Source organism: Plecotus auritus, assembly GCF_963455305.1.
Source record: "Plecotus auritus genome assembly, chromosome: 6".
Taxonomy (NCBI): domain Eukaryota; kingdom Metazoa; phylum Chordata; class Mammalia; order Chiroptera; family Vespertilionidae; genus Plecotus; species Plecotus auritus.
The window spans coordinates 179,064,559-179,091,142 of NC_137773.1; the positions used below are offsets into that span (position 1 = coordinate 179,064,559).

At 47.5% G+C, this 26,584-nt stretch overlaps 1 protein-coding gene across 5 annotated transcripts; it reads left to right on the forward strand.

Annotated features, from left to right (window-relative positions):
* The first annotated feature begins 4,123 nt into the window (after positions 1-4,123).
* On the forward strand, positions 4,124-25,944 carry LRRC2 (leucine rich repeat containing 2). 5 transcript variants are annotated; one of them, XR_013960773.1, is made up of 12 exons: positions 4,242-4,304; positions 10,644-10,787; positions 11,206-11,416; positions 12,806-13,013; positions 13,978-14,134; positions 14,448-14,584; positions 16,176-16,321; positions 17,940-18,095; positions 20,946-21,082; positions 21,715-23,200; positions 24,330-24,524; positions 25,216-25,944. XR_013960773.1 is itself a non-coding variant. In XM_080671685.1 (10 exons), the coding sequence occupies exons 3-10, from the start codon at positions 11,412-11,414 to the stop codon at positions 21,762-21,764; spliced, it is 996 nt and encodes a 331-aa protein (XP_080527811.1). In that variant the 5' UTR covers positions 4,242-4,304; positions 10,644-10,787; positions 11,206-11,411; the 3' UTR covers positions 21,765-23,230. The 5 variants fall into 5 exon arrangements, 4 of the variants coding, with proteins under 4 accessions (XP_080527810.1, XP_080527809.1, XP_080527811.1 ...); XM_080671685.1 differs by lacking the exons at positions 24,330-24,524; positions 25,216-25,944 and having other exon boundaries at positions 21,715-23,230; XM_080671682.1 differs by lacking the exons at positions 24,330-24,524; positions 25,216-25,944 and having other exon boundaries at positions 11,206-11,408; positions 21,715-23,230.
* The last annotated feature ends 640 nt before the right edge of the window (positions 25,945-26,584 follow it).

Sequence of the window (26,584 nt, forward strand, 5' to 3'; positions counted from 1 at the left end):
TTCGTGCCTCCTCACAACCACCACCCCCTCCCTCTTCCCCAAAGCCAGCTACTTTTCTGATTTCTAATCCCATAGGTGTTTTTTTCTGTGGTTTTGAAACTTTATATACTTTTTGCTCCAATTTATGTCGATGAGAGTCATCTATGATGTTTGTGGAAGTTTGCTCATATTTATTGCTGTAGAGTATTCCACTGCATTGGACCTATACAAAGGTTCATCGCCACTTATTTTATTTTTAATTATAGTTGATATACAATATTATATTAGCTTTAGGTGTACAACATAGTGATCCAACATTTATATACTTAACAGAGTTATCACAGTAAGTCTAGTAGCCATCTGTCCCCTTACATAGTTATATTATTGACTCCATGCTCTATTCAGCACCATTTATTGAAGAAAATCATTCTTGTATTACTGCTCTACGATACCCTTTTCATCGGGAATCAATTGATTGTGTGTTTGTGAGCTTGTGTTCTTATGCCTTATTGTTTGGTTGGTCTATTTCTTCCAATACCCCTCTGTCTTAATTACTGTGAGGGTCGCCGAAGAAGGGATGCACGAGGCCAAAAGGGGTAAAGAATTATGTTTACTAGAGGCCTGATGCACGAAATTCGTGCCAGAGTAGGTCTTCCTTCCCCCGGCTGCCAGTACCGGCTTCCCTCTGGGACCTGGGACCCAGGCTTCCCTTACAGCCCTGGCCTCGTCCGGAAGGTCGTCCGGTCTAATTAGCATATTATGCTTTTATTTTTTATTTTATTTTTTTTAAATATATTTTTATTGATTTCAGAGAGGAAGGGAGAGGGAGAGGGAGAGAGAGATAGAAACATCAATGACGAGAGAGAATCATCGATCGGCTGCCTCCTGCACGTTCCCTACTGGGGATTGAGTCCGCAACCCAGGCACGTGCCCTGACTGGGAATCGAACCCAGGACCCCTCAGTCCACTGGCCGATGCTCTATCCACTGAGCCAAACCAGCTAGGGCTATTACGCTTTTATTATTATAGATTGTTACATCTGCTAGCAGAAGGGCTGAGACCAAAATGGCATCAGCAGGGCAGAGTAGAGGGAGCTGGATATTTATGTCTCTTGTTAGGGTCAGGCAGAGCAACTGGTCAGACCAGGTGCAGGCGGGGGCCAGGTGTAGGTGGTCCCTGGAAACTGGGTGAGGTGGTTAACTGGGAGCCAATGGCTGTTAATCATGAGACCTATAAGGAGAATAATAGGACAGTCGCTGGGATGGGTAAGAGCCCTAAGCAGAGCATAATGGAGCGCAAGAATGTACCCAACCATTACTGTAGCTTTGTAATAGTCCTTGATATTTGGCATAGCAAGTGCTCGACCCTTGTTCTTTCATATTCAAGATTAGCTTGCCTATAATTGATCTTTTACATTTCCATATAGTTTTTAAATAAATTTCTAAATTTCCCCAAAATTCTGTTGGGATTTAGACTATATTGACTCTTCAAAGGGGAGCTGGAATGAACATTTATCACATTGAGCCTTGAAGTCCATGAAGATTTCTTCAGGTGTTGTTTAGTTTCAATAATTTTTATCGTTTTCTATGAAGAGGTTTATACAGTTTAGGTAGATTATTCCTAAATATTTGTTTTAATGTTAAAGAAAATAGTATCTTTTACTTCCGTTTTTGTGGTTGCAGATATTCTTACCTTGTATCTAATTGACCTTTGAAATTTACTTGTTCTATCAGTTTGCTAGGGCTGCCATAACAAATACCACAGCCCTAACCAGTGTGGCTCAGTGGATAGACCGTCGGCCTGCGGACTGAAAGGTCCCGGGTTTGATTCCGGTCAAGGGCAAGTACCTTGGTTGCGGGCACATCCCCAGTGGGGGGTGTGCAGGAGGCAGCTGATCGTTGTTTCTCTCTCATCGATGTTTCTAACTCTATCCTTCTCCCTTCCTCTCTGTAAAAAATCAATAAAATATATTAAAAAAATAAATACCACAGACTGAGTGGCTTAGGCAACAGAACTTCTTTTCTCACGGTTCTGAAGGCTTCAAGTCCAAGATGAAGTTGTCTGCAGGTTTGGGTTCTTCTGAGGCCCCTTTCCTTGGCTTGCAGATGGCCACCTCCTTGCAGTGTCCTGAGCTTTCCTGTGTGCAGGTCTCTTCTTCTTATAAGGATACCAATCATATTGGACTAGGGTCCACCCATATGACCTCATTTTGTCTTAATTACCACTTTAAAGATCCTATCTCCAACAGTTATTTCTGAGGTACTAGAGGTTAAGACTTGAACATATAAATTTTGGGGTGATCCAATGTAGCCTATAAAATGTACTAAATCCCATAGTGAATCAGTAGATTCCTCTGGATTATTATTACTGCTTGGCTGGTGTGGCTCAGTTGGTTGATCATCCTCCCTTGAAACAGGATGTTACCGGTTCAATTCCTTGTCAGGGCATATACCTGGGTTGTGGGCTCCATCCCCAGTAGGGAGTGTGAAGAAGGCAGCCAATCCATGTTTCTATTTCTCTCTCCCTCTTCCTTCCTGTCTGAAATCAATTTAAAAAAAGATTAAGAAAGAAAAGAATGAGTAGGGAAAAAAAGAATCACATGACCAGTGAATAATTATATTTGTTTTATATGTCATATTATATATTATATATATTCTATTTATCATCTGCTTACTTATTAGGTGAAATGAAATTCACACAGCATAAAAATCAACCATTATAGAGTGAAAAATTCAGTAGCATTTGGTACATTCACAATGTTGTGCAACTACTACCTCTAACTAATGCCAAAACATTTAAATCACCCTCAAATAAAACCCCATGCACATTAAGCAGTTGCTCCTTGGTGGCTGGGTGGAGGGTTTCCAGATAAAATATAGGATACCTAGTTATAATTAAATTTCAGATAAGCAGCAATTTTTTTGGTATAAGTATGACATGCACTATTTGAGACATATAAAAATTATTTGTTGTTTATCTGAAACTGAAATGTGCCTGAAAGCATTTTTATTTGCTAAATTTTATTTGCATGCTGTTTGGGTGCATGTTAGAATCGAGGGAGCCTGGGCCATACCATGGCCCACTTCTCCCATATTAGCATCATCAAAGCATCCACTGCGTTTAGAATTTTGAATGCATTTATGGGGAAAATATTTTTTCCACTTAAATATGATTAAGCTTTTAAATATTTTGCTCTCACAAATTGAAATAGTATTTAAGTAATATCTGAACTGAAACTACTTTTTCCATTTATATTCTTTGGTTCATAATACCACACACACACACACAAAAAGCAAAAACCAAACCAGTTATTACTAAATAGGCAACTTACATTATTTATCAAAAAAGAAAAAAATAATAAAAGCAGAAGAAAGAAAAAAACGAAAGAAAAAAGTAATATAAAAATTATATTCTAAGTAGTAAGAAACACATCCCACACTTCAGAGGTCTGATTTAATATAATCACAAAGATGTTTTTGCACCCCACCAACTTAGTATACAATGTAAAATGGTAATTTCATTACAAGTGTCAGCAATTATAAATGTCAACTAATAGAAAGTGGTACTTTCAAAATCAAACCCTTTTGTAATTAGAGCTACAATATTGTTTTTCTGGCCCGGCCGGTGTGGCTCAATAATAAACACTATTATTTTTCTGTTCAGGGAAAGGTGTATGAGGAGTGTTGCCAGGAGGGTGGGGGTTGTGTGGGCCGAGGCGGGATGCACAATTCCTGATGATTAACTAATAAATTGTCACAATGTTGGATTATGAACAAATCATATTTCCCCAGTTATTAAAATCTCTAAAGAGGACCTAAACTCACATACGTGTCAGGGAATTAAAAAGGGGGGGAAGAACATGTAAGAATGAAATCAAGACCTCCCACACCGGTTGCTCAGAACATTAAAAAAAAACCCCTCTGTTCCCCGGGTGCCTGGCTCCCATCCTGCCTTCGGGCGCCTCCTAGCTGGGGTGCGGGGACCCACCCTCTCCCTTCCCCGTTTCCCCGTTTTATGCACGCACTGGAGGATTTCTTAGGTCAGCGGGCCCCCCACCTGGCGGAGGGGCAGTGACCCGGGTACAGCTCCGCCCGGTTAGCTGTGCCCGGCCCTGCCCGGCCGGCCGCCTCCCGCCGGCTGAGTCACGCCGAATGGGGGGCAGCGCGGCCGGCAGCACGTGGCCCGCAGCTCAGGTTCTCGCTCCGGGTCTGCGGGTCATGCGCTCAGCGCACAAATATAGCCGGGCGGGCGGCGGCGGCGGCGGGGCGGGCGGCTCCAGCGAGGGGCGGGCGGCGGCGGCGGGGGCGCGGGCTCGGCAGTGCCGGGTAGGTGGCCGTCGTGGGGGGCGAGGGACGTGGTGGGGGGCGGGGCGGGGCGGGCGAGCGGCTGCTGCGGACACCCGGGGGTTGCGGGGCCGGAGGGCGGCACCTGCGGGAGGAGGGGGGCAGCGCTGTCTGTTTACACCCCGCTGAGCCCTGGCAGGACGGGGTGAGCACCCGCCAAGGACACGCGGGGGCGGGGGATTGCGCAGTAACCTGCATGCGGGGCCAGGACTGGAACTGAGTGGGGCGGGGGGGGGGGGGGGAGGAGGCCGGGCGGCTGCCGTGGCAGGTCCCCCACTGCTGCTCCTGGTTAGTGGGTGCCCCCAGCACCCGCCCTGAGCCCAAGGCCGAGCTCCAACCTCTGTGGTCCCAAGTGCTGTCCAGGGAGAGAAAGCAGCTCCGTCCGTGTCTTCAGTGCCCCGAAAGGATGATTGGCATCGGCCGGGAAGTGCTTCCTCCGGGCCTGGCAGGGGTGCGGGTCAAAGAGCGATGGGCCCTGGGCCGTGTGGCTCAGCGGTTGAGCGACCTCCCAGGCACCAAAGGGTCCGCAGCTTCAGGTGTATCAGCCCCGGGCGCGCAGTGGTTGAGCAGCGACCTATGAACCAGGAGGTTCTGGTTGGATTCCCGGTCAGAGCACAAGCCTAGGTTTTGGGCTCCATCCCCAGTGTGGGGTGTGCAGGAGGCAGCCTGTGGCGTCCCCCTCCCCCTCCCCCTCCCCCTCCCCTCCCCCTCCCCTCCCCCCCCTCCCCTCCCCCTCCCCCTCCCCTCCCCCTCCCCCTCCCCTCCCCCTCCCCCTCCTCCTCCCCCTTCCCCCTCCCCCTCTCTAAAAATCAATAAAATACATTTTTTTTTTTAAAGTGATGGGACTCCCAGAGGAGAGCAGTGGTCTTCGTAGGTAGCTCAGCTGTGCTGCGGCCAAACCCTCCCCCATACCTCGGGGCTGCTGCCCAGCCAGCCTCTGCCAGCCACGGGGTGCAGACACATCCTCAGATGCTCATGCTCCTCTCCTTTGTACTTAGTTGGCAAGAATGTCCATCTTGATTTATTTTTTTTAAGTAACTGACACTTTTTGAGCTTTACTAGGTGCCGGGTACTGTCTTAAGCACCTGACACGATTATGCCTGCTCCTATCACCAATCCTAGGAGCTCAGCGTTTCTGTTCCACCCCGTGTCCACATGAGGACCCCGAGGTTCAGAGAGCTGAAGTGACCGTCTCAGGGACATGCAGCAGTAACCAGGAGGCAGGACTCCGGCCCGGGCAGCCCACTCAGCTGTCCCCTTAATCCCACCTGCAGCCAAGTGCCCCCATCCCCATTGGTAGCTTAACAGATTACAATAGAAGTAAGGGGTGCTGCCCTGGCCGGTGTGGCTCAGTGGATGGAGCATCGGCCTGCGCACTGAAGGGTCCCAGGTTCGATTCCGGTCGGAGGCATGTGCCTTGGTTGCGGGCACATCCCCAGTAGGGAGTGTGCAGGAGGCAGCTGATGGATGTTTCTCTCTCATCGATGTTTCTGACTCTCTGTCCCTCTCCCTTCCTCTCTGTAAAAAATCAATGAAATATATTTAAAAAAAGAAAAGAAAAGAAAAAAAAAGTAAGGGGTGCCCCAGGGAAATCCTGATCATGTGACAGAACGTGTGATTTAATTCAGAGCTTGGTTGATGTACTGTGACTATACTGACCTCACTTGAATATGAGCCCCTATGTACCCCACACTTCCTATCAGAAAACTCTCTCTGGGGTCCAGGCAGCGGCCTCACGTGAGGACAGAATGGAATTTGTGCCACTGAAGCCCCTTGTCTGCCCTCCGGTCCCGACTGTATCTGGTGTCCCCAGAAGTTCCCACTGGTCACTGTCCTTCCCTCGGGCAGATACCCGGAAGGCCTGGAGCCGGCCTGCCCAAGGGGAGGAGGTGCCCTGGGGACCCCGAGGGTCAGGTGGGGAGGAGGGGCCAGGCCTCTCCCCGCACGCTGGCTCAGGGGACCTCCTGGCACCAGCTTTGCTCTCCTCTCCCATCTTCCCCCCCCTGACCCTCTCCTGACCTCAAAGAGGGGCACCGGGAAGGGCTCGGCGCCTGGACTGTGGACTTTGTTTGATCTCCTCCCAGACTCCCCAGGTCCTTCCCACTCAGGTTCTCTCAGATGCTGACCCTGCCCCACCCGCACCCCCAATCTAGTTGATCATTTTTAAAAACAGATTTTTTATTGACTTTTATAGAGAGGAAGGGAGAGGGAGAGAGATAGAGGCCCATGTGAGAGAGAGACATTGATGTGAGAGAGAAGTATTGAACAGCTGCCTCCTGCACACCCCCTACTGGGGATCGAGCCTGAAACCTGGGCATGTGCCCTGACCGGGAATCAAACCAGTGCCCTGGACGACGCCCAACCAGCTGAGCCCCCCCTGGCCAGGCCAGCTTATCGTTGGACAAGAAAGGAGAGGCCAAGGTGACCAGCAGCCCCTCCAGCCTGGCGTCCTGGCGTGGAGACTGCTGAGTGGAGAGCGTGTTCAGCGCCGGGGACGTGGTTCTCAGTCATGCCCTCTGGCTTGGGGGCACGGGTGGTTCCGTAAAGTGACTCTGACATACCTGGGGTGGGGGGGGCGTGGGAAGGTTTTTCCCCTTCTTCACAGTTCCTGCAGGACCACCCCCATCCCCTCTCCCCCCACACACTGAGGGGCCTCTCCTCTTCTGGCTCCACAGCAGCGCAGCCTGTGGTGTTGCGTCCACCTGCTGCTATTAAAATGCATCCCTCTCAGCATTTGTTCTCCCTCTAGATCAGGGGTCCTCAGACTTTTTAAACGGGGCCAGTTCACTGTCCCTCAGACCGTGGGAGGGCCGGACTATAGTTTAAAAAAAAAACTACGAACAAATTCCTATGCGCACTGCGGGCCCGGGACGCGTCGGCTGCTTAGCAGGACAGGCAGCGGCACCCCGCGGGCCGGATACATGTCCTCGGCGGGCCGCATGTGGCCCGCGGGCCGTAGTTTGCGGACACCTGTGAGAACTCGGGGCAAGGCATTCGTCTTTCTGCATTTAGCGAGTGCCCATGAATGCCAGGTATGAAGGGGTCCCAGGAATCAGGGGACAGAAACACCTAGTACAGGGGCTCCGTGCACAGGGTCCAATGCACAGGCGTGTGGGTGGGAGGGCTGACTTGAGGGGCCAGGCTCTGAGCCCATCTGGGGCCTCCCAGATGGCTGGTCCAGGCAGGGAGAGCTTGTGAACAGTCTGAGGGGGGAAGCTGGGGGGCAAGCATGAGGAGAGCTGTCGGGGTGAGTGGGAGGGGCTGGCCCGGGCCTGGCACATCACACCAGGGGCTTATTCGGTGCTGTGAGGAGCTGGGTCTCCCTCTCCTTCCAAAGGGAAGTCTCTGTAGGACTTGTGCCCGGTGGTAGCACGATCCAGTTCTCCTTGGAAAATGGCTATCACTACGTGTGACGAACGGACTGGATGTGGCTGATTGGAAAGTCAGGGGACCAGCTGTGGTTTTTGCACAACGGAGGCCAGATGTGACACTGTCTGGTGATGAGAATCGCACACCCACTGAGACTTAGGTGATGAAAGGGACGTGTGCATAAGAGAGACTCTGTGTGCATCAGTGTGTGCGTGTGCGTGTGTGCGTGAGAGACTGTGCATCAGTGTGTGCGTGAGAGACTCTGGGTGCATCAGTGTGTGCACGTGTGTGTGTGTGCGTGAGAGACTGTGCATCAGTGTGTGCGTGTGTGTGTGTGCGTGAGAGAGAGTGTGTGTGCATCAGTGTGTGCGTGTGTGCGTGAGAGAGAGTGTGTGTGCATCAGTGTGTGCGTGTGTGCGTGTGTGCGTGAGAGACTGCATCAGTGTGTGCGTGTGTGCGTGTGTGCGTGAGAGACTGTGCATCAGTGTGTGCGTGTGTGTGTGTGTGCGTGAGAGACTGCATCAGTGTGTGCGTGTGTGTGTGTGTGCGTGAGAGACTGTGTGCATCAGTGTGTGCGTGAGAGACTCTGGGTGCATCAGTGTGTGCACGTGTGTGTGTGTGCGTGAGAGACTGTGCATCAGTGTGTGCGTGTGTGCGTGTGTGCACGTGAGAGACTCTGGGTGCATCAGTGTGTGCGTGTGTGTGTGTGTGCGTGAGAGACTGCATCAGTGTGTGCGTGTGTGCGTGAGAGACTCTGGTGCATCAGTGTGTGCACGTGTGTGTGTATGCACGAGAGAGACTGTGTGTGCATCAGTGTGTGCGTGTGCATGTGTGCATGTCCCCAAAGGGGTGGGCAGAGTGAGGAAACAAAGCGTAAAAACGTGCCCTCCAGATAAACATGGAGTCACTCTCCAGATGGGGATTAAGCAGCCAGGGATGGATTGATTTTAAATGTGTAAGTTTAGAAGAAATCACGTTTCTCTGAGATATGTGTGAGACCTTGCAAGTGGATGTGTCAAAGGAAGCAGCTGGCTGTATAGACACCAGATGGCACTGTAATAAGGCTGATTTTTATAAATTGCCTCTCATCTCTCTGTCCACCATGTTATTTGTTGCTGCTGAACCAAAGCACCCCAACACCTAACAGCTTCAAACAGCAAATTGTGTTATCTCACAGTTCCTGAGGGTCAGAAGTCCGAGTGGCTTAGCTGAGCAGTTCTGGCCCAGGGCGTCTCCTGAAGTTTCCGTGTGTTTGTGCAAATCAGGAAATGGATTTAGCCCGATTTTGATGCTGTAGGCAGGGGCAGTTTAAAACAATCTCTAGAAAGTTATTTTACATAGGTAAGGAAGATAAGTATAGCTTAGTGGAATGAATGGACATGCACTTTTATGTCCTGATAAATTTTGTGCGGTGATAATCACTTAAAACAGACAGCAAAGATGAGTTGTGAAAGTAAAAAGAAGAGAGAAAGCTCATTGAGCGGCCTGAGAAGGAAGCAGTCTATACTAATAAAAGGGTAAAATGCTAATTAGACTGGGAGAACATCTAGGAGACCTTCTGGACGTTCTTCTGGACAAAGCCATGGTGGCGGGGCTGAGGTAGAGGCGGTTAGGGGCCAAGAGGGGAGGGCAGTTGTGGGTGATCAGGCTGGTGGGGAGGGCATTTGCGGGTGATCAGGCCGGCAGAGGGGGGTAGTTGGGGGTGATCAGGCTGGCGGGGGGGCATTTGGGGGCAAGCAGGCTGTTGGGGGTGTGGCAGTTGTGGGTGAGCAGGCCGGCAGGCAGAGTGGTTAGGGGCAATCAGGCAGGTGAGCGGTTAGGAGCCAGCAGCCCCAGATTGCGAGAGGGATGTCCGACTGCTGGTTCACCCCGAGGGGACCCAGAGTGGAGAGGGTGCAGGCTGGGCTGAGGGACACCCCTCTGCATGAATTTTGTGCACCGAGCCATTATCTAGATATAATTCTTTTATTCACTTTCATCCATTTACTTATTCATTTGACAAATATTTATGAAGGGGCCTACTATGTGCCGGGCACTGTGCTGAGTCTCCCTAAGACGTGAGAGCTGAGACGTGCCTGAGTCTGATTTTCTTTGCACTTGGAAATCTGCCTAAACAGAGACCCGTCGCTGGTGAGGCCTTGTTCATGTTGCGGGAGCATCTCCCAGGACATGTTCCCAGGCCGGGTGGGGTCAGGCCCAGGTGGGAAAGTGCTGGCGGAGCTTTGTGCAATGTTTGCTTTTGTTACCGAATGGTGGCTGGTGTGCAGCCGTAGACAACCAGGGGTGTGTGTGTGTGTGTGTGTGTGTGTGTGTGTTGTGATTAACCCATTAAACTTACCCTTGAGCATGTTACAACCTGGTGGGAAGATTAGCTGCTACTAAATTCAGTAGAATAGGGGAGCTTGGAGCTTGAGGAATGCCCGGGAGCTCTGGGAACCCACAGTTCCATTGAGACAAGTGTGATGAGGAGGAGGTGACCCTAGCGTGAGTGTTGCACTTGGACTGTCACCCAGAGACCTTAAGAACAGGAGCACAGCCCTGGCCGGTTTGGCTCAGTGGATAGAGCGCTGGCCTGCAGACTGAAGGATCCTGGGTTCAATTCTGGTCAAGGGCACATGCCCGGGTTGCAGGCTTAATCCCTAGTAGGGGGCATGCAGGAGACAGCCAATCAATGAGTCTCTCTCATTATTGATGTTTCTGTCTCTCTCTCCCTCTCCATTCCTCTCTGAAATCAATAAAATATATATATATATATATATATATATATATATATATATATATATATATTTTAAAAAAGAACATGAGCACAGCAGAACGTCCTTGAACTAACAAGCCATTTCATCGTCACTTAAGACAACTGATTCATTCATGTTTCTATTCAGCATTCACGGTAAGACTGCTTCCTTCTGTGTGTGGGTGAAGCTGACTTACATGTATATATTTTTTAAATAGGTAATTTTATGCTGCCAACATGGGACATAAAGTGGTCACATTCGACATTTCTGTCATCAGAGGCTTGTGGGAAACGCGCGTCAAGAAGCACAAAGCTTTGCAGAAGAAGGAGGAAGAGAGACTGGAGAGGAGCGCCTTGGAAAAGTAGGTTTTCGGTGCTTGCTTGTGGCTTCTTCAGCGCGCAGGGCCCGGCAGACTGGAGCTGTGTTTGGAGGGGGTGTCTTTCTTCTGGGTCTTCTCACTGTCAGTGACACCCGCTTATTGAACTTTGAACCTTCACGCTGTTGCCCAGAATGAACATTTGATTTCTATAAAGTAGCACCCACAGCTGCAGGGACCCACAGGACCCCAGGCACCGTGCTAGGCCCAGGGAGGCAGCGATGATGCGATAAAGTCCTCTGCAGCCCGTTCTGGGTCAGGGGCCGCCTGACTCTCCACTCCCATGTGAGTCAGGTGCTGGCTGCTCTGTGTCAGCATGTCAGCCTCCCCCAGGAGCTGGGTGCCAGGCAAGGTTCCTTGTGTTGATGCCAATTTTATTCGATTGTGGTGGTGTGATTTGCAGGCCGACTGCTCTTATATAAACGCGTGTCAATGAAAACGAAACAGAGGGTTTGGAAAAACTGTGTTTGTGGTAAATATGAATCCCACCATCGAATTCCCGCTGCACAAGACTGATGGAAGGACGACGAGCTGGGGAGGCTGCACGTCCAGGGCTCTGCATTCCGTAACTCGTGTCCCCTGGGAAGGAACCCGCCGGAACTCCCGGTGATGCAGTACGGGCGCGTGTTTGTCCTGGGAGGGCAGAACGGGATTCTGAGGGGCACACCCATTCTACACCAAGGTGGCAAAGTGTGATACTTCTGGGCTTTAAGTTAAAAACAAAATGCAGAGGTGTGGATGCCTCTCTATTCTTGGTTCTTCACCTTTATGAACTATTTGGATCGAACTAACACCCATTCTGATCATGCTTGATAACCAAGCTGCTACTGTAAGCAAATATGGCTGTTTCAGGTGGTGGTTGTTATCCCAGATTGGAAGACAAGGACCAGGGTCCGGAGTAACTTGGCCAAGCCCTTTTCCCTACATAATGCTGTGGCCCCAGAGCGTTGGAACTTCTTTTTACTTGTCACTTAGCCTCTGGCCACGCAGAGTCTGCTTTTAGAATTGCCCCTCCTAGAAGCCTTGATCCCGCCCGCCTCCAAGTCCCTGAGGAGGGTCCGGGTGCGTGGGCTACCTATTTTGAGACAACGTCTGTGCCTGAGAGTTTTAAAGGAAAACGACAACAAATTTTGGTTTTGTACCTCATAGAATATGAGCCTGTTGAAGGCTCCAGGCAGATATTAAACCAAGAAAAGAAAGGCCCGCCACAGGCAAAACACTACTGTAACCACTGAGCAGCCCCCAGAGGGCAGCAAGGTGTGGCCCACAGTCCTCACGAGTTTACAGTAAAGTTGGGGGATGAGGCATCAGTGTGGGAAGTTACAAAACGATAGGTCAGAAAATTACCAAGGAGAAGGTACCGAGAAGGGGTGTGTGTGTGTGTGTGTGTGTGTGTGTGTGTGTTGGGGCGTGGGGTGCTGAGGGGTCCCCAGCCAGCTCCAGCGTGTGACTGCACCTGGAGTGTATGATAACAGGTGCACCTGCTGGAGAGAATTTCCCAGGGTGGCTGGTGGGGACTTTCTAAAGTGAGCTGTTTCACAAACTGGTGCTGCCCATGTGTTTCTATCCACGTGCTCTTGAGCGATCAGCATATTCCTGGGGCCTTGCATTTTTAAAACCTGTGTTGGCACCACCTACTATCCCAGGAATAGGGTAGGATACTATCCACCTGCTATCCCAGGAATAGGATAGGTTACTATCCACCTGCTATCCCAGGTATAGGATATGTTACTATCCACCTGCTATCCCAGGTATAGGGTAGGATACTATCCACCTGCTATCCACCTACTGCCATTAGTCAAACATGTAGGTAACTTTGGGAGAAATTGTAGCCGGGAGTTTTATCTAACTCCTCTAACTTTTGAAAGCCAAAGTTGCTGGTAATTCACAACCCTGAGGTTTTAAGTTTCCCCACCCCTTCCGGCCAGGGGAGGGCTGCGCCAGGTGCCCTCTGCGGGCAGGGGAGGGCACTGCCCAGTGACGGCGCCTCTGCCTGCCTTTAGGATAAAGGAGGAGTGGAACCTCGTGGCCGAGTGCCGCCGGAGAGGCGTCCCCCAGGCCGCCTACTGCAGGAACGGCTTCGTGGACACCGGCGTGCGGCTGCTGGACAAGCTCGAGAGGAACTCCCTTCTGCGGCAGGCCTCGCCTTCCAAGGGCAGGGACAAAGGCAGCAGCAAGTTTGTGTTTGAGCTTTCGGGAGAGCACTGGACGGTGAGTCCACGTGTTCCTGTCTGCGGCCAGGGGCGGCTCAGTGCTAATGTCCTGATGGCTGCGGCTCAGCCGAGCTCAGGCCTTGGCCTTGGCGGGTGAGCGCTTTGCCTTGAGAGGGTCTGCTCTGGCCCTGGCTGGTGTGGCTCAGTGGATGGAGCGTCAGCCTGTGTACGGAAGGGTCTCGGGTTCGAGTCCAGTCAAGGGCACATGCCTGGGTTGCGGGCTTGATCCCCAGTGTGGGGTGTGCAGGAGGCAGCCGATCCATGATTCTCTCTCATTGATGTTTCTCTCTCTCTATCCCTCTCCCTTCCTCTCTGAAATCAATAAAAATATTTTTTAAAAAATGAAACCGAGAGGGTCTGCTCTGAACCAGCTTCTCGAGGCTCCTCCTCCACGCAGGCCCAGGGAGGTGGCTCCCGTGGACGCCGGCGGAGCCTGGTCGGGAGTCCTCTGTCTTCTGTCCGTCTTTCCCTCCTGTAGACTCTTAAAAACACTTAGAAATTCGGCCCAGCAAATAGTACATGTTTATCTGTCATGTTGAAAAGCAACCACAGGGGAGGGGAAATGCAGGCCAAATGGAATAGTCGGGTGCATGGACAGGCTGTATTTTTAGATCTTAAACGGGCACGTGTAAACAGTAAGGCGTGCTGTGGCTGTGGCTGTGGCTGTGGCTGTGGCTGTGGCTGTGAGCCTGCTTGTCTGTGCTGGCCAGGCATTGGACTTGAATAACATCACCCATTCACGGCAGCTCCGAGTGGGCTCATCTCTCACTGCGAGGTGAATGGCACCGCAGTGCGTCTGCTTTCTCTCTGAAACGCCGGCAGCTGCCGTCACCGCTGATGCTCTCGCGCATGCCCCCTCGCGTCTGGCTTTTGGAATGAGCACACGTGTTCCTGGGCTTGGTGCGCGCTCGGCCACATTGAGGACCTAGAGCCAACCCCTGTCATTCATTCACCTGTCCCAGGAGCTCCCAGACTCCTTGAAGGAGCAGACGCACCTGAAAGAGTGGCACATAAACCATACCCTGATTGAAACCATTCCTGCCTATATCAAGCTCTTCCAAGCGATGAGAATTCTGGACCTGCCAAAAAACCAGCTCTCCCATCTTCCGGCTGAAATTGGTACGTCTCCAGCAGAGCCCCGGCCTCCGGCGAGCAGGCCGCCGTGGACAGGTGCGGCTGCTGAGAGAACTGCTCCCCTCCCACCCCAGGAAGTCGCCGGCAGGGCCGTGGTCTGTGTTCCCAGAGCTGCTTGGTCACAGTGTCCCCTTTGGCTGTGACGCCACGGTCTCGCCCGTGTAACTCGGCACACACAGACCTTTGCCAGGTGCTCAGCATCGAGAAGCCTCACGAGTGAGCAGTGCCGTCCTTAGGAATGTTTCATTTTCTTTCGCTCATGGTGACAGTCATCGTTTTCGTTTTTTCCTGGTGACAGGCTGTTTGAAGAACCTCAAAGAACTCAACGTGAGTTTCAACCATCTGAAGAGCATTCCTCCAGAACTGGGCGAGTGTGAAAATCTCGAGAAACTGGATTGTTCTGGAAATCTGGAATTAACTGAGCTGCCCTTTGAAGTAAGGAAGTAACCATTTCTGCACTATGATTTATTTTTATTTGGTGTATGATATGGAATGGTCTATAATACGGGGAAGAAGCTTTGAAAAATGAAATCCATCTATATTATGTCACATTTTCCTGACATTTCAATCACCATCTACTGGCTATTGTAAGGTCTTTAAAATGTTCTTACACTAGGCCAGGACCTGGTTTTCAGTTCAGAAATGCCATCAAAGGAAAACTAGGCAAAAAATTCTGTTTTCATGCAAGATATTTGTATTTAATGCCTACTTAATATATGGTGCCTATTGTCTGTGATACAGACCTGACTTATTTATCCACAATGGTGAAATACATTAGAAACAGCTGGAAATAAATAAAGGGGGTATAATTTTAAAAATTTATATACTGAACACACTTGTAGGTAACTCAAGTAGTCCTACAGATAGGATTTCAGACGTCTATTAATTTAAAAATACTTATTAGTTTCCTTTGGTCTGTATTCATTGGATAAATGATTTCAAATCATTTCCTGATAAAATCGAGCAGATGAAAATGAATGGTTTTAATTGCCAAATAAAACTCAACAGGCCTCTTGTGTCGAAGAGATGAGGGTCTGATAGTCCTGCAGGTGATGAACGGGCTAAAAATGGTATTGCTGGCAAGGTTCGGACAAGGCCTGGCTGCGGGTCACGGACCTGGGAGGGGTGTTAATCTCCTTTCCTGAAAACTTCTGTGTGGGAGGAGGTGGCTGCTTCTGTCCACATCCATCTCGCCCAGCAGATGCCTGACGGTGGTCCAGGGGAGGGAACGCTGCCAAGGTCATGTTCCCTGCACAGTGGCAGCCCCCAGTCCTCCCAGTTCAGAAAATGGCCCAGCCCTCTCACGCGTTCAGATTACAAGAAGCCAAGTCAGCTCTGACCTTTCTTGCTTCCATGCCATAAGTCAGTCCTCTTAGGCAGGCCCTCAACATGTGACCACGGCCCAGCACCTTCCACCAACACCCTAGTCCAAGTCCAAGTTGTCTGTCATCTGGACTGGGACACGGCCTCCTAGGCTGGTCTCTCTGTACCTTGTACTTTCCCCCCTTTATTGAGATGTAATTTACATACCAGAAAATCCAGTCATTATAAGTGTACATTTCACATACTTACTTGGCAGGGGAGATACCATGGTCACGGAGGTGGTTTCCCTAGGCGAGGCTTACCCATTGCACTCCAGATCCCCGGGATTTCCCCAAATGTGGGAAACTCAGTGGGGACTGTGTTTGCGCTCTCCCCTGAAAATGAATAGATAATAAACAAATAAATAAACATTTTATCAACTCAGTTGTAAGATATTCCCATCACCCCCTGAGAATTCTGTTTGGCCCATTTACTATGTAAAATTGCGTTGCTCACCTATGAAACCACCAACTCCTCACGGGCAGCCACTGTGAGCCACGTGTGTCAGCGCCCCCAGCGTGGTCCACAGAACATGGTTCTTTGACCTCTTTTGCATATATTCTCAGGAATGCCTTTGGGAAGAGACATCAGTTGAAACGTTGTTAGTCGAACTTAACTCTCTCTCTCACAGAAGTAATGAGAATATTTTGTTGTTCCTTCCTAGTTAAGTAATTTGAAGCAAGTTACATTTGTAGATATCTCAGCAAACAAGTTCTCCAGTGTCCCCATCTGTGTCCTGAGGATGTCCAGTTTGCAGTGGTTGGATATCAGCAACAATAGCCTGAACGACCTGCCACAAGATATAGACAGGTAGCTACTTGCGTTTTGAAGGTGAGGTATATGAACTAGTTACTAACATCTTAAACACCGTAACGTTTTAAACTTGCATAGCACATGAATGGTCTTTCAAATCAATGGATTCTCCAGAGTTCATTGTTTCTAGGAAATGAGTTTGGTTCTTTATATAATAAGACAGTTTCTAGTCTATATCATACATGTACATGTATATATACAGGGGTGGGCAAAAGCAGGTTTACAGTTGTGAGTATGCAAAACACAATTACTTCTTATATTATTTAATAATTATTGTATTGTTTTTCATATGAGCAACTGTAAACCTACTTTTGCCCACCTGTATATGTTCATTTGAACAAATCTTCCTTGTTTTGGTGAACTTTAATTTACTTTGGTTCCCAATAGAATGGCATCATTCACTTTACTGCACAGAAGTAGAAAAGTAAATTTATTACATATGGAAGAGAAATATATCACTCTATGTTTAGAATATCAGTGAGGGTAATTTTTATTAGTTTTCACGTATTGATTTATACAATAATCTTTCATAACAAAGATTATTGTATAAATATATACATACTCTTTCAAACAAAATGGGGATGCTTATTAAGGTTTTCAAATTATATCCTTGTAGCTATTTTATGTTTAAAAATAATTGTTATACTGAATCATATATCATTCATTCATTCATTCATTCATTCCGCCAATGTTATTAGTCACCTATAGGGCAGGTTGGGTTTAAAGTTGTGAATGAAACAAAATCTCTGGCCTTCTGAAATCTGCCACCTTCTTTCGAAAGTAGCATAAGACACCAAAAGTGGCCTCGTCTGAAGGCCATCTCCTTTGTCTGTTTTCTGCTCCTGCTCCATCTGATGTGCAGCGATGCTTTCTCGGTCTGTGAGAGTCAAGGGGAACTGCTTTGGTTTGAGATATGAGGGAACTTTGTGAAATATGTATGGTGCTGTCAAAATTATGCAAATGGATGAAAGAGAAACTGAAGAGGGAGTCGCCGAGTTCGAATAAAACGGAAACCAGAATAAAATGTATTGGAGTATCATCAGCTCATTTCTTTTCCTGCACAGATTTCTTCCTATTGTAAAGTTAGAAAATACGATGAGAGAGGAATAACTGTACTCTCAAGATCTACAAAAGGAAACATTGGCTGAAATTGGTTTATTTTCATAACTTCTTTCCCGTGCCCTGTTCACCCTTGGAATGAGGCAGACACTGGGAGGAATATATTGATTTTTTTAAAAAAGTTTTTCAGTTACAGTTTGCATTGAACACTGTTTTGTATTAGTTTTGGGTGTACAGTACAGCGGATAGACATCCATATTGGAAGGATATGCTGATTTTTTAGGCCCCGTACTGCATACTGCGCAATGTGCTTATGCTGCCGCTGTATCTGTGTCTTCAATCGGCAATGAAGTCAGTAAAAAAAATAAAAAATAAACACAAATTGTGTCACCTGGTAGGAATTTGTTTAATTTCTAAAGTTAGTTTTTTCTCATAAGGGTCACATATAAAAAATAAACTAATTCGTGATTTCCTACTGGGACTGATTGGTAGTTCACTCTAGTGCTCCTTGCTGGGAAGCAGAGTCCTTGTGCTGATCCCTTTTCTGTCTTCGTAGGCTAGAGGAGCTGCAGACGCTTCTCCTGTACAAGAACAAGCTGACCTACCTTCCCTATGCCCTGCTCAACCTGAAGAAGCTCACCTTGCTAGCCGTCAGTGGGGACCATTTGGTGGAGCTTCCAACGGCCCTTTGTGACTCATCCACACCTTTAAAGTGAGTAGACCACTGCCAGCCGGTGTGGCTCAGCGGTTGAGCATCGACCTATGAACCAGGAGGTCGAGGTTCAATTCCCAAGTCAGGTCACATGCTGTGGTTGCAGGCTCGATCCCCAGTAAGGGGCGTGCAGGAGGCAGCTGATCAATGATTCTCTCTCATCATTGATGTTTCTTTCTCTCCCTTCCTCTCTGAAATCAATAAAAAAATTATTTAAAAATAACTTTGAAAGTGAGTAGACCAGAGATCCTCATGGAGACACGTTCAGTAGAGATATGTTCAGACACAAGGTAAGGAGCGTGGAGCGACTGGAGCCTGAGGTCCTGTCTCAGATCCCAGTTCACGGGAGTTCTGATGCTTTTTTACAGGATTGTGAGGTTTTTGGACAGTAACATGAGGAGGTAGAACGCAGAGGGTTTCTATACAATGCTGCATCCTGGTTGAAGGCACCGTGGGGCAGATGCCTGAGATTCCATTGTCTAGGCAACAAGGTTGTTAATCTTTCCATGATGATGGGCAGTTCTTGGAAAAGGAGAATGGACTGCATTCCCAGGTTAACTCCCATATCCCCGCTGTACAACCCCAGCTGATCAGAATGTGCCTTTTCTAATCAGAACAGAACAATCACGGTTAACAGAGTTTGATTAATATTTCTGCCCCCAACCAAAACAGTGATTGACCAATGAAAGATTGCCGTGGGGTTCTGGGAGTAACAAAGGGGAGGGCAAGAGATTGCTGCTTTAAATAAAAAGTACCATTTCGTTGTTCAAAATTTTTAAATATGTATGGTGACTTACTTATATTAAAAAAAGAAGAATGATGAAATACAGGCAGTTTGTTTTGGGGGTAGGGAAAGACAATAACAATTGAATGAAAGATTGCAAAGGAAAAATTGAGTGGATCTATATAAAAATTAAAACCTTTTTGCTTTCTCTATATTTAGACATTAAATACAATAGAAGGACTGAACTGATACCCCTGGGAACTGGCTTCTCAGGTTATTTCACTATAGACATTCCCTTTGCTGAAGACCACATTCACTTGTGGTGACCACATTCCATTCTCTCCCTTCCGGGTTTGCATAAAGAAGTCTCCGCCCAGAAAAAAGCCTGCCAAAGTCCTTTAACAGCCGCTGACTCACGTCACTGGGTGCGGGAGCCACGCAGGCTCAGCCAGCTGGTGTGCGATGATCACCATTCCGGCCTTGTTTGCTCCTCCTTCAGCGACCTAACAATGCTAAGACTGCAGGGCCTACAGTTGCAACTAAAGACGCTTTGAGGGATTTCCTAAATAATTACATCATTTTCACATAAAACATCTTTTAAAATTGTGAAGATAGAAGACCAAATGCCATTTTAGTTTCTCTCATGTAACTTTTTTTTTCTTAGCATTAGTTCATCTCAGAAATGCCTTTTTTAAAAAATCTGTGACTATTTATTGAGTACCTGCAGTCCTCCCAGCATGGTGCCCATTACAGAAAATTCATAAACAGGTTCCATCCTGCAGCCCAGGCAGCAGAAACCTAAGACATCTTTATGAAATAGGTCCAACACTGTTATATCTTTTTTTATTTTGTTTTGTTTTTTTAAATGTATTTTTATTAATTTCAGAGAGAAATGGGGAGAGAAAAAGAGAGAAACATCAAAGATGAGAGAGAATCATTGATCGGCTGCCTCTTGCACGCCCCCTACTGGGGATCGAGCCAGTAACCTGGGCATGTGCCCTTGACCAGAATCAGACCCGGGACCCTTCAGTCCGCAGCAGGACGCTCTATTCACTGAGCCACATCGGCCAGGGCCCTGGTATGTTTTTTAAGGGTACATTTACCTAAATACCACTATCTCTTAGTTACCATCCCTTTAAAGATAGCGAAATGCCCAACCTCTTCCCCTCCCCCCAAAATAAAACTGAAAAAAATACAAATATTTATTCGTTTATTCACTCATTAAATACTCATTTCTTTCTTTTGTGTGTGTGTTAATCCTCACCTGAGGATATTTTTTTTTAATTTATCATTGTTGTTGAAAATATTACAGATGCCCCCTTTTCTCCCCCCATTGACCCCTTCCACTCCACTCCCGCCCCCTCCCCAGGTCTTCCCCACACTGTTGTCTGTCCATGGGCTATGCATGTATGCATGTCAGTTCATTGGTTAATCTCCCCCCACCACTCCTGCTTCAATGTCTCTGGATCTTTTTTGTTTGTCAGTTTATTTTGTAGAAATACCTCTTTTATGGGGATTTTATCTGATTTCTTTTTAGTTAAGCCTGGTTTAAGAGTAGATGTCCTTCCCTCTGGCAACCACCACATTGCTGTTTGTGTTCATAAGTTTCAGTTTTATATCCCAGGAGAAGATTTGACTTGGGTGGTGGGCACACGGTGCAATATACAAATTTTGTAACATAGAAATCCACACAGGAAATCTATATGTTCATGTTGACCAATGTCACCCCATCAATTTAATAAACAAATTAAAAAAAAGAGTTGATGTCACTTTTAGGAGTAATACCAAATACAGGAAGGCATCACTCCGTTTTCAGGATCTGACTGAGAGAAGCGTCACTGTCCACCTTTTGGGCTCCTGCCCTTTGCCCTCTGTCTGTGGCGGAGTAGCTCTCATCTCCCATCAGGCCTCTGGACAGTCTCTGCCTGAATACTAATTCCGTAACCCTGGTGGATTGGTCCACAGTGGAATCCACTGGTGATGATAATTTTATGGTCAACTGTGACTTGCAAGAATAAGTGAGAACTTGGGATTTAGGACCACAACGGTTGACTTCCCATGGGAGGAAATTTGCAGTTCAGAATGCACAAGGGAAAATGTGATATTGTCCATATTTTCTTGAATAGATTTGTAAACCTTATGGACAATCCCATTGATAATATTCAGTGTCAAGATGGTGAAGAAATGATGGAAAGTGAACAAGATCGTCAACACTTTGATAAAGAATTTATGAGAGCCTACATTGAAGATCTTAAAGAAAGAGGTAGGTTACTCATATTTAAAATATTGTAAATGAATATACAAAATGCCATTAACTCATGCAATACTTATATACATGATTTATTGATAAAAGTAAAATTGACACAAAGTTAATTGGTTAGGGGCAGTTTATTTCCTAAATTACCTTTCCATTTACCAAAAACAAAAGATATCTTTCCTTAAAATATTTGATTTGCCTAGTGCACTTGAATGCTTGATACACCATCAACTATTTTACAGAGAAACATATACTTAAAACGTGAGGGTTGCATTGCTAAGTGTACATGAGTTTTTAACTAAATGGCATTGACAACAGTATCCTGCTTAATGGGATAATAAGATTCTACTTCAAAACCCATTTAAATTCAACATTAGAAAAAGTCATCTCTCTATAAATCAGGGTGTACTCCTATCAAAATCACAAAATGGAAAGCACAAGACGGCAGACGAGTAACTCACCCATTTGGTTTGAGCTCACAGAGGAGTGTGGAGGTGCAGGGAAGTGCCATGTCCAAAGTGTCCTCCCGTCGCAAGAATGCATGAACAGAAAAGAGGCAGTAGTCCTGTTCTCTGGTCATGTAGTCACACCCCATAATGAAACAGAATGGCTGAGTATGTATTTTCCTTTTGTTACAGAATCTGTTCCCAGCTATACCACCAAAGTGTCTTTTAGCCTTCAGCTCTGATGCCATCCATCAGAAGACCTCAGAATCTCCCTGTCTGTGCAGCCGCGAACCTTCGTGCTGTGTGCCATGTCAGCTAGGAGTAATGGCTTGTGCTTAAGCAGCAAGCCTAAAAACCATGGTCATAACCTCGGGAAAATGACTTTCAAATTCCAAGTGTATGAATACTTCTCTCTGCGGACTGGGAAATTGATCAATGGGTTTATAGATTGATATTTAAAGGTTCATTTGCATACACTTGTTTCCAAATAATGCACATTTAAAAGTTTAGAAGTGCATTATTAAAAAAAATTGTAACTTAGACCAAATTCTGAAGTTGTGTTGTTTTAGGCATCAAGGGATAGAGGGTCAGTGAAAGAGCATTTCTATTGGATGAATCCAGATCAGAGTTTATTTTATTTTGTGATTTTGAAGGAGTTTTAATGCATTATTTCTTTTACTGAGAATAATTGTCCTTGGGTTTAAACAAATTGCTATTCCCGTATGTTTTAAATTGCAAGTGTGGTTGTGGGGAAGCAGGGGACTTGGTTGGAAAATGTATAAGGAGGAAACTCCAAAACGTCAGAACCTCCAGGGGGAGCTGGCTGAAGCCCTCTGCCCCTGCTTTGACTTTTCCAAACAAGTCTGAGCCCCCGGGTGTTTACTGGAATCTTTATGCTTAGTCTTTAGACGTCCTTACTTAAAGGACACAGTGTCTTCTCAAGGATGCTTACCCTGCTGATAGTATCTAATAGTTAATTTTAGTTCAAGCTGTTGTTACAATAAAAGCCTGAGGAGGTAGGCAAATGGGGCTGTTTGGTTTCTCTAGCCAAGCAGTCCCTTAGTCCTCTATTTCACAGCAATCGTATGTCAGAGTAATCATTCATCCGTCGATGACCAGGGTCTGCTGGTAAGCCCCAGCAAGTGGTGCCCATGTGAGGAGGAACACACGAGATATAGCAGGAACCTCGAAAACAAAGGTAACTGCACAGGAAGTCACTGGAGCCCGCTGGAGGTTTCCAAGTTTGAGGGAATTGTTTCTCAGCTCATGTTTCACAATGGGGCAGCAGCTGCCCGCCGAGCAACAGCAATATATAAGAGTCAAGCGGGGCCTCCGTTATTTCTGGGAACGAGTGGGCAGGAATTTATAAGAAATCAGGCCCAGGGAAAACAAGTGCCCTTGTCGTTAGAACTAAGTGGGTTCTTGTCCGAGCTGCACTGTGCCCACTTCATACCGAGGACCAAAGCCTACAGAACGCCAGGAGGAGCTACCGCCACCCCCTCCTCCTGAAGCAGAGCCTGTAGTACCTAAAGCCCCACCGCCGGAGGATGTATTTCCTGTTTGTCTGCCACTGGTGTGGGAGAGTTCATCAACTAGATCTTCGGTTACGGATCCTGTGTCAGCCAAGCCATGTTAGAAGGAGAGCTTTTGGCTTGCCCAGTTATGCAAGACCAACAAGGTAATAGGATTGATGAGCCACTCTCCTTGTAAAAAAAAAAAAAAAAAAAAAGGTACTTTTGCACTAAAGCCATTGGCGGCCCAGGAGTTGCTGCAGTCCTGGGAACAAACCCTGGGGCCTGCTATCTCCCCACATACACACCCACCTCTTCTCCAGCCTCCTGAGAGCGTCAAGGTTATGCTATCTTTGTTATGCTTCTTAAGAATTCTATATTTATAAAGCCGTAATATGCAAATAGACCGAACGGTGGAACAACCAAACAACCGGTCGCTATGATGTGCGTTGACCACCAGGGGGCTCACGTGGAACATGGCGGGCGTCGGCCATGGCAGGATGGTGGAGCAGGTTAGCGGGGGCGTCAGAGCAAGGTGGCGCACCAGTTGCTGTCATGAGGGAAGCCTCTGATGGTTACTAAACATTCTTTGCTCCCGTGCACTGCAGTCGCGTCTGGCACTCACACCTGCTGCTGGTGCCGGCCCTGCTCCCACCCACTGCTGGCACCTGGCGCCGGCCCCTATCGCTTGGCGCCATCAGCGGGTGCAAGCCACGGCTGCCAGCCCTGATTGCCCCTCAGGGCTTCTCCACCTCCCCCTGCTCCTGAGGGGCGATCAGGGCCGGCAGCCGCCTCTCGCAGCTGCTGCCAGTGATGGCCCCGCTCCCACCCACTGCTGGCACTGGCCCCAATCACTCCATGCCATCAGCGGGTGCGAGTGGGGCCGGCACCATCAGTGCATGGCAGCAGCAGCGGCAGGAGCAGGGCTGCTGGCAGAGAGGGAACCGCGGTGGGAGCGGCTGGGCGGGAGCCGGAGGATGGGCCTAGACCCGCCCCTATGCCTACCACAGCCTCGCAGCCCACAGTTCCTTTCAAGGTGCACGAATTTGTGCACTGGGCCCCTAGTGTGAGTATGTTTTCCTTTGGAAAAACAAGCCTATTTCTGAAAGTAAGGGGGAAAAAAGGATTTTTCCACTATCTTCCTAGAAAGCAAAGGTTCTCTGGATTTATAGAAATGCAAGAAAAATCGGGAGAAAAATAATTTTATTATAGGGCTAAAAATATAGTTTTGTTATTATTGTTCTCATGGCAATATGTTTGCATAAATCCAATAAGAATCTGATTTCTTCGTAACAGGATATAAGTCAGTTTCCAATTGTGGTTTTATTAACCAAAACTTTACTGGAATGTCATGTCTGAGAGAGGGATGCCAGGACCCTGGATGTCACCAGAAAGCCCATAGGAATGAAGACTGACTTGGAAGCTGATAAACCCCTTGGATAAATAGCCTGGCACCTTGCTTGGTCACATGGCTCATGGCAATCTTTCCAGGTAAGGGACGAAGGTTGCTTTCCTGAAAGATAAGGACTCTCAAGACACCTGTGGGGACCTAAACTTGAGGAAGTACGCCAGTTCTGTAGGTATTGCAGGCAAAGCCTGATGGCAATTGTGTGGCCTGGCTTCTTTGCTCTGATGGTAAACTTTCTCATGAGATTCCAGCAAATCATATATATATATATATATTTTTTAAATATATTTTATTGATTTTTTTACAGAGAGGAAGGGAGAGAGATAGAGAGTTCGAAACATCAATGAGAGAGAAACATCGATCAGCTGCCTCCTGCACACCTCCCACTGGGGATGTGCCTGCAACCAAGGTACATGCCCCTGACCGGAATCAAACCTGGGACCTTTCAGTCCGCAGGCTGACGCTCTATCCACTGAGCCAAACCAGTTTCGGCACATATATATTTTTAAATAGCCTATATGATCAACTGTTATTCTTGTTGTGTTCATCCAAATAATCAGGCCAAATTGTAACTAGACTAATTACAGTAAATAAGTTGGTCTTAATTTGGCTCTTTAATAAAAATGAGGGTGATTTTAGGGAAAAAAAATTGTGTTTCAACAGGAAATTATTAGAACTGAAATGTATTTTCCTTCCACCACACCATTTGTCATAATTCTTGCTGTTCTTTTACCCAATAATACTAAATTTCATAACACAGTTTGTCTCCACCAGGTTACAGCCCCACTGCCACCCAGGGAATGCCACCTCCAGGCACCAGTGGCACCTCCTTCTGTGCCCAGGCCTCATCATCTCTCCGACAGAGAGCAAGGATGTCTTGGCTCTGAAAGAAATCTTCATCCCTCATAAGCAGGAAGCAGTTTCAGAAGAGATCCGATGTCCCCTTTCCCTGAAAGAATTCACAGCCAAGATCCTTGAGGAGGGTTGTGGTAGGCAGTTACACATAAGCAGAGCAAGGACGATGGGCCAACTGGGGGAGAAATGGATCCTGAGACACACTCCTCTCCACTCCAAGCAATGGAGGAGCCTGTGTATAACTGACCTTTAGTTCTAATTAGAAAGAATTCGTGGTTTTGGTATACTAGAAGGCTTAGAGATGAAGGAAAAAGATAATAGAAGGCTTAGAGATGAAGGAAAAATAAAGTGAACAGACAAACTGAAAGGGACTGGGTAAGTTACAGAGGGTTTATAAAGAATTAGAGTTGAGGAAGTAAAAATGGTGAAAAGGGATATAAAGAAAGGGATATAACAGGAAGAAAGGATATTGGAGTAGGAATACTTAATAGAAGGCATGAGGAATAGAGATGCATTTTGAAGGAAAAGAAAGAAAGTGAGCTAATGTAAGAATATTTGTAAAAATCAGAAGGATTGTGAAGAGAAATCTTAAAAGGAAATTATAGGTATACTGAGTAATAAATCTAATTAGATAAATGAATCTAAAGTAAAATAACACAGAATTTGTTTGGTTCCTTTATAGTCTGTTGAAAGGGAAAGCTTTTTTTACAAAGAGATTTACTACTATAGTAAAAGTTTGATAGACATCAACCAATCTACCTAACCAGAGCGGGGAATGACAGGGGGGACTTGTAATCTAACTAGAGGCCTGGTGCATGAAAATTTATGCACTGGAGGGGGGGCGTCCCTCAGCCCAGCCTACCCCCTCTCACAGTCCAGGAGCCCTCATGGATGGGAGGTGACCCGGCAATTAGGGGTAGGTGACACCCCCATCACACCTCTGCTGCTGCCACTGCTGGCAGCACAAGCCTTGGCTGGCCCTGGTTACCTGAGTCTCGGGTAGCCCTGGGCAGCTGGGCAGCCACCATCTGAGGCTTGCCTGTGCCTCGAGCCAGCTCTGGGCAGCTGGACAGCTGCCACTCCAGGCTTGCCTGCACCTCGGGGCGGCCCTGGTCAGTTGGGCAGCCGCCATCCAAGGCTTGCCTGTGCCTTGGGTTGGCCCTGGGTGGCTGGTGGGGCTGAGGGGACTGGGTGCCGCTATCTTGTGGCTGTGGGCGCTGCCATCTTTGAGGGTGGGGCAGCAATTAGCATATTCCCTCATTATTGGCTGTGGGCGCCGCCATGTTTG